We start from the raw sequence: 9,040 nt of genomic DNA on the forward strand, positions 1-9,040 counted from the left end.
TCAACAATTTTACCAATTTATTTGTTGGAGCTCATTAAGGATTGTTTATGATTTAAAGGATTATTTACCTCAGGAAATCATAACCCATCCCATCAATGGCTCAGAAAATGATATCTACAAAACCATGGATAAATTAAAGATGGATTCGATGATCCAATCTGAATGATTTTTTCATAGTAACACATAAATGTATTTTGGACTTGATAGGCTAGTTCAGATCCATCGGTTGAACTGTCCAAGTGACAGATGCATTTAGGAGCACTTATAACTTATTGTGCTCTAATAACATTGAAGCATGTCTCATTGATATTTTCCTCATTTTAACTAGCGCTTGTATTATAGAATTGTATAACAAAACTAAGAACTGACCTCTAATTTTGTTGTATGCCGAAGCTGGCCTATCATGAAAATAAGACGATTCAAAAATTCAAGCTGACCTCTTTACTAAAGAGACAAAACCAATAGAAAATAATAAACAGCTTAAAAACCTCTCTAGTCGTGTGGTGGCCGACATGACGGCTGATCAGCCTAATTCATCGACCTCCTTGTTCTCATTGCAGGATGACATGGGTTACATGACATTCACACACCTTGCTGGGCTTAACATGCAACAGTAAGTAAGAGGAGCCAGCCTCCACCTGGCATGTGTAGCTTGGATGCAGATTAGGGAGGCCAGGTCCACACCATTGGTCTAGTGATGTGATTAGATTTGATTGATGGTGTTGTACACTGCCAGAGATGGGCAACCTTTTCAAAGGTTTTTTGATAAGCACCTAGTCGATCGGCTTATCTCCCACAACATATGCCTCACCATTCAAATCTCACCATGGCACCGCCCACGTCGCTGATGTAAGGAGCTGTAAAGCTAAATAGTACTTAGAAACTCACGCATGCCGACAACTCACCCGTAAATCTCAATGGCTATGATTGTCCACACGGATTGGGGGTGGGGCAGAGAACAGGAGCAGTGGTTGTATCTAATCAAGTTTTCCTTTTGTCGCGCATCACAGCCATGCTGAGCTATGTTTCCATATTTATCTCTGAACAGGTGGGTTCCACAAGCTTAATGAATGGATTATCTTAATTTGGCTAGATAATCACTGTGCATCTAGTGGATGAATATAAGAATGAAAAATAGTCAAGGGTCCTAATCCAACCAATAAATGTCCTTTAATCAATGGCTATGATCATCCAATCCATTAAAATTTGTGGCTACACACATCGGCACCCTCTCGATAGTTCAGATTTAGGTACATGGCATGTGGCTAACTGCATGCGTATGGCTTATCATACTTAGCCAACCTCAAGACGGTTTGAATCACTGAACATGGCCCACTTACAGGTGGTTTGGATAAAGGAATTATGGACCCCACATGCTGCAACTATGTCAACTGTTTTGGAACACTAGACATGGCCATTACGTGGCAACATGTAGACGGCTTGGATTGCTGAACATGGTCCCATGGCTCACTACTTATATGGTGTCTAGGCATAGGGGCCCAACCTACTATAATCATGTTAATGATTTGGATGATTAAATATAGCTAGTTTGGACCGTCGAACATGGCCCGACCTTGATCATTTGAACATGGCCCCACATATGCTATGGTCCACCACGCCGCGACCTGCAATCTATGGCATGTGGGTTGCTGACGTGTTGCTGCTTACTAGTTGTTCCCTCCTTTATTTATTAAACACCTTGAATCACGAGTGATTTATATTGTGACCAGGGGTGTCAATGGGCCGGGTTAGGGTGGGCCAAGCTCTCTTCAAATCCGGCCCACATTATTGAAAGTAGCTTCAGATTGGGCCTTGGCCCGTTCCAGGCCTAATGAGTGCAGTCCGAGCTCAACTTGGACCGTATATACAGCGCTTGGCCCGTTCTCGGCCCTGAACCCGAGCCCAAAAGTTGTCCACATGACAGGGAGAGAGAGACCAGCAGTAAAAAGGATTTGTCCGACGGGATTTGCAGATTGAGATGAAGACGGATATTTTGTATTAAAAGGATTAAAAAGGAAATTAAAAAGAAAAACAAGAGGAAGAATAGGAAAATAAAAATTAAAAAGAAAAAATATAGGAAGATTAAGGAAATGCCTACCGTTGAAACATCCCGAGGTCCACCATGATGTTTATATGCCATCCATACTGTTCATAAGGTCATTTTTACCGGGATGAACTGAAAACACTAAAAAATAACTGAAAACACAAAAAATTAGCCCGATCCAAAACTACTGTCCCCATGAATGTTTCAAATGGATGTTCAAGCTCACTGCTTCTGTGGTACGATCGAACTTGAGTTCTGGATTTGACTAAGTTTTGAGCACACGTATTAATATGATTTGACAAAATGGATGGACAGAATGAATTTCTCACAAACATCATGGTAGGCCCACCAAACTTCTTATCCCAGTAACTTGGTTTCCGAGGCAATATGCGTCCCATGTTTTTCCATCCCTCTTTTCAGGAGAGGAGCGAATTAGGTGCGGCCTTAACCGTGAGACCGCGGACCTTAATATATGCATTGTTTATCTATGTTGTTCATCTGCTTTTACCCTCATTTTAGACATGATCCCAAAATTGAAACATATCCAAAGTTTAAGTAGACTACAATAATGAAACAATATGAATGGAATGGCTAATTTGAAACCTACTTGGGGCCACAAAAGTTTTAGATTAAGCTGATATTTGTGTTTTCCTTTCATCCTTGTCTTCATGACCTTATGAACAGGTTAGATTACAAATAATTTTCAATGCAGGCCCTAGGAAGGTTTCAACAGTGGTTGTCATTATTCCCACTGTTTCTTGTAGTGTAACCTACTTGGGCTTTGAACATGCTTAAATTTCAGGCTCAATACTTAAAATGGGCTGGTAAAATGGATGGACGATGTGGATAAGATGCATACATTATAATGAGTCCCATGGAGTTTACTCAATATGCAATCCACGTCTGGATTAAGAATCCCGTTTCAGTTGGTTAGGGTTTTGGTGGAGACAGGGCATTGCACCATTGCTACTGAGAGACAGAGAGATATATAGGTGCCGCTGTCGAGAGAGAAAGGCAGGCCATGGTAGGCTAACGGGCTTTTGGATACCTGCATCCAAGCTTTGCCCTCAAACTTGATACTCTAGCCCAAGCTTAGCCCTAGGTGAGCCACCCCAAAGCCCATGCCAACTCGATCCATTGACACCCTAATTATGATAGGTTGGTTTGGAGAAATTAAAATTTTGTTAGTGGCACACTTAACACACATGCATGTGCACATTTGACCAATGAACACATTGTAATATGAACTATAGCTAGTTTTTAATGCTTGAAGATTGATGATGGCAAATGTGATCACATGGGATGCTTTAACACTGACATTCGCACAGGTCTTACATTGAAATAAGTCATGCATGTGTATGGATAAATATGGTCCTCATATGCATGAAACAAAATTAAGAAGTCTTTTCTTGAATACTTGTACACAGGTGTGTCAATGGGCTGGGCTTGGACTTGAAAATCAGAATTTTAAATAGGCTCGGCCTGACAGCCTGGCCTGAAATAGTTCAAAATTTGGGCCAGAGACCTATTCCCGGACCGGTCCATTGACGGCTCTACTTGTACAAATGTATATTCATTACGTCCACAAGTGGGGTTGACAATGACAACGCATAAAGTTTATTTGGGAATATTGTATGACAAGGATTCCATGAAGGACACGAATTGCATTTGGCATGGCGATAGATGTACCTAGTGCAATGCTTATGAAAAGGCACCTTATGCTCATATTAAAGGGTTGGACCCATGTGAAAATGTAAAAATTCTGTATATGAAATGATCATTTTATCCTTCTAGTTTGGGTTCACGTGTGTACATGCACATATGGCTCTTTTTTTTTTTTCTTCTTCTTCTTATTGATGATATGCCAAGTGCCAAGTACCTTCATTTACACAATCTATGCCCAAGAAGAAAAGGGTGTATCCATAAAAAAAATTCAAATATCGATGGAACTAATTTAACAAAATTTCAGTCTTAACTAATAGAATTTTGTTGTAGATGTTCTTGACTGAAAAAATAAAATTCTAATCTCAAGACCCTCGTGTATAATCATGTACAACTTCTAAAATCCAGAATCTAAAATCTAACTTGAGAAGGTTATATCATATTTTAAATATGATGATGTATGTTGATCTGATGTCAATGACGATCTCTAACTTAGAAGGTCTCTCATCGCTCCATCCCAATACTAGAGAGATATAGATAACTCAATATGAATTTTCTTTGGTAGATACCAATGAATTCTACAACCATCCATAAGAATGGACACGAAGCTGGAGAAGATGTACATGGGAAGGAGGATGGAGATTTCATTCCTCTGCTCTTTCTTTACATTCTCCTTTTTCTCATTCTTCTGGTTCACATGCCTAAGGGGAAGGGGTATCTAGGCCTTCTTATGTGCTCTCATTTGGAATATGATCTAATATATAGGGAGGGGATTAGTTTTTAAGGGGAATATCATTATGGTACCTTGCCACCTTATACACACCTTTGTAATCTATTATGAGAGAAGTACATTGAATTGCTTCATCCATGCATATACTTCTGATTTAATCCCTCTATTGCTATGGCCATTTACTAATGATCGTATTTCATGTCAATTAGAAGTGGATTATCAAGTTATCATCAAGTGCGATCAAAACACTTTTACCAGTTAAAACAAAACTTCAATAGTTAAAAACATTTAAAAAGCCGATTAAAGCATTTAAAGTGCTAGGCTTAATAAAAAAACACTTGATAAGTCTATAATTTATCCCTATTGAAACCTTAAACATGTTCCTAGACAAACCATTAGATATCTTGTTGGACCGTGCAATAATCAATGGCTAATGATGGAAGTATCTAATTATGTTTACTTTATTGGCCCCTGTATGGACCTCATAGGAAGAGCTAAAGTCGACCAATCAAAATCGTGACTCTTACACATTTTCAGGTCTAAGAATTAATCATTTTTCATGCATCATCAAGTTATGATCTCCCGATCATAGTATAGGCTAATGGGCCCACATATTGTTAACTTGATCTCGATCCACCAATGTGAGTGACCAAAAGTCTGAACATAGATCCTTCGTTCATGATATTCTTACATTCCTATACAATATAAGGGAAAGGCATAAACCAAAACCAAGTCTATCACGCCCTGACATTGGGGTACCTAAATAGGGTATTCGGCACCCGAATCCCAAGTTTGTGAGTTTTAATATATCAATATTTATTATAATCTGCATAATTCAATCAAATTTAATAGATATCCAAAGTCATCTAAAAAGAAAATATTTCTGAAATAATATAATGTCTACTAAATTCAACTCTCTTGATAGTGTATTTTTTTTTTCTACATCAAAATTTAGAATTTAAACTAAATCTAAATAACAAAAAATGAATTAAAATTCAAAGTAAACTAAATATTCTATATATAAAAAAGAAGAACTAATAGTAGAGGCCTGCCTGCTCGTAGTATTCTAGCTTTGCCCTTGTGCGTTTTTATAGTAGAGTGAACATAACAATTCGATAGGGTCATTTCTTACTCAAAATTTAAAATATTCAGATTATACCAAAATTTTATAAATAAAATAGAAAAATAGAATATGGATAATAAGAGAACATAAATTTAAGTAATAGAATTATAAAAATGTTATGCATGTGATACTTTTTATAAATTCTCATAAACAATATATGTCATCTTTTACAACACTGTAGCCAAGTGCATGACCACGTTACATTAACGCCTATGCATCGATACCTCATGGTAAGAGATCCATTTATATGTTAGTTGGTCAGACTACTGCTCTAGTTGTATCTCTGACATATGTCCGCGCACGCAATTGTACTCATGCGCCATACACAAATGAGACTCCAAAGGATCCAGTGAGTTTTAGGGTCTTTCACCCAAAGGACAATCGCCTTACTTATTACCTTTAGGGTCTTTTACCCAAGGTACACGATCGCCCTACTTGCTTACGTTACATCCAACATATTAATATCGATGCTCAATGAATGCTAGATAGACATATAAGATGAATCATTATTTCACAATCGAAAATATCAGCATAAAGTTATCATAAATTTATTCACATTCTTTTACTACTCTTAAAAATTATTATAAAAATCAATAATTATTGAATTATATATATATATATATATATATATATATATATATATAAATTTTTATTTCTAATTAACAATTTTATAAACAATTTTGTCAAAACTTAATAATTAAAATACTTAAATAAATTATTTTTAATTTACTATTATTAAATTTAGGAATCACTGAGATTTGATAATGTATAATAAATTTTATTTTAAATTCTAACTTTAATTAAATCATTGTTTTACTTAAATAATATTAAATATAATAAATCATATTAACATAAAAAAAATTATTTATATTTTTATTCACTAAATTCTAAAATTAAAATTTTATTTTAATTATAACATAAACTTAACAAATAAATTTTTTTGATTGTTCTGGTATTAAATTAAAATTTAACAAATTTATATAAATCAAGTATTTTTATAATTAAGACATTAATTTATATTTAAATTTAACTTTTAATGAAATTGATTTAAATCAATCAAATTATAATATAATTTATTTAATAAATTCCAAAGCTGTTGAATTTGATTATTTTAATAGTAAAATTTATTTAAATTATTAATTTCTAAAGTTTAGAATTAAAATTAGATTTTTTAAATTAAATCAAATTATACTTTCAATAATTTATTAATTAAGTTATATTATATTCTAAGCTAATTAAAATTCTTTATATATATATATATAGAGGCATGCTCACCTACGCACTTATGGACATGCGCACCTTTGAACATGTGCCATGGGTGTCAAATCGGAACAGTCCATAAGATGCGGAATCCCATAAAACCTTAGGGGATGAATTTTCACCCTGATCGAAGATTTTGGTGAGCCGTAGTAAAGAGAAATTCAAATCAAGGGAAGAAACTGTTTGCATTTTTCATAGCCCACCAAAGTTTCAGATCAAAGTAAAAATTAGTACCAGGGGGTTTCATGAGGTTCTGCTTCATGTGGACCATTCAGATTTGTGAGATTCATCAGATATGATGAGTTCTTAAAAAAGTTCGTATGTACTACGTACGAACTGGTTCGCAGGTGAGCGTTTCCGTGTATATATATATATACATATATTACAATTTGAATATTAAATAAAAATTTTATAATGAACCAAATCGATTTAACTTAACAATTATTTCAAGATATATTTCAAATTTTCAATAATTAATTTAAATAATAAATAAGATCAATCACATTAATAATTAATTTAAGCAATATTACTATTAAAATTTTGGAATAAAAAAACATAACAATTAACTAAAAATTTTAAATTTCAAGTTAAGATCACCTACTTGATTTGAAGTGCTGGACCAAACCTTACGCAGTATAAACCCGACATTTACACTCAATGTGCACAATGTCTAAGATCGAGTCTTGATTGACTCACACCTATGCACCATACACACAACAACTACTGTTTTATGATTCTAAGGGTGGCCCACACTCAAACTCTATTGGACCCACACTTATGCTGTAAGCTCATGACTACACCCTATTTATAGGACCTATACCATAAATGTGCATGCACGTGTTTCATATGTGAAGAAAAATGTGTCTTGGTGTTTCATGCATGAAAAATGAATTTTTAAAACTCTTATATTAATTACTAATTTCATTATTATATTTAATACTAAAACTAAAAAGTTCCAAAATACATAAATATATCTTTTGCTAATACATCTATCTAAAATAATGTTCACATAAGCAAGATATGGAGTTGGAATACCATTCATTAGATGTGTGCTTAGATGGTTCAGATAATGAATGGTTTAAACTTCTAGATGGGCATTTCACATGGCAGATTCTATTTCAACAGTCCAGACAATATAGTTCGTCACTGGATAGTTTTGATTGGTTAGACCATCTATTGGGAAGTAGGTCAGGGATTGAACTCTTTGGATGGTTTAGATTGATGTGGGGATACATTGACTAGTTGATAAATGTGAGTACCATGAAATTTGAATGGTCATGAGAGTTAAAGTGTTTAGAATGATAGACCTCCCACATTTCACACATTTTTTTTTCTTTTTTATTTGTTTACTTGCATTTATATCCATTTATTTCTTATCCCTTTCGCATGTGTGTCACATGTGTGTAACATGTGAAGGGTGCATGGTGTGTGTGGTTTAATTTGTTACGTGTATGTATGCATGAATTGGTTGTATTTTATCCAGCTCATTAAATTCTTTCCTCCTAAAAAAAAATAAAAAAAATTCATCCTCGAAATTTAATGTACCTATGGTATAAAAAGATGCGGGTATTTTTCTCAAATTTCGTCCTCGCACTCCTATGAAGCTTCTTCTTCCCCGTGATGTCCCCACTGCACTTTTACAAGTAGTATGATTTTAGTTCGAAGTACTTGATCTTTTTTGTTGATGATACAAACTGATTGTTCTATGTACATGACATCTTCGCGAATATCTAGCAACTGCCTGTGAATAATGTGCGACGCATCCCTCTCGTACTTTTGGAACATTGATAAGTGAAATACGTTGTGAATGCCAGATAACTGTGGGGGTAGAGCTAGTTTGTAGGCCATGACACCTACTCTCTGCAGGATCTCGAACTGTCCGATGTGGCGTGGTGCTAATTTCTCTTTCTTCCCGAATCGCATGACTCCTTTCATCGGTGATACCTTAAGTAGGACATGATCACCTACAAAGAACTCTAAGTCATTTCTTCAGTGATCTGCATAGCTCTTCTGTTGACTTTGTGCCATACGTAGGCGATCTTTAATGATTTGTATCTTCTCGGTCGTTTCCTGCACAATCTCTGGTCCAAGCATGCTTCTTTCACCAACTTCAGTCCAATAGTTTGGTAATCTATATGGTCTTTCATACAATGCTTTGTACGGTGCCATACCAATGCTAGCTTGAAAACTGTTATTATATGCAAACTCAATCAATGGTATA

The 9,040-nt window shown here is 35.0% G+C and overlaps 1 protein-coding gene across 1 annotated transcript; it reads right to left on the reverse strand.

The window, feature by feature from the left end:
• Positions 1-8,415: 8,415 nt before the first annotated feature.
• LOC131226957 (uncharacterized) lies at positions 8,416-8,754 on the reverse strand. Its single transcript, XM_058222652.1, has one exon. The coding sequence runs from the start codon at positions 8,752-8,754 to the stop codon at positions 8,416-8,418; it is 339 nt and encodes a 112-aa protein (XP_058078635.1).
• Between the last annotated feature and the right edge of the window lie 286 nt (positions 8,755-9,040).

The sequence above is a fragment of the Magnolia sinica genome, chromosome 2, assembly GCF_029962835.1.
Source record: "Magnolia sinica isolate HGM2019 chromosome 2, MsV1, whole genome shotgun sequence".
NCBI classification, from domain to species: domain Eukaryota; kingdom Viridiplantae; phylum Streptophyta; class Magnoliopsida; order Magnoliales; family Magnoliaceae; genus Magnolia; species Magnolia sinica.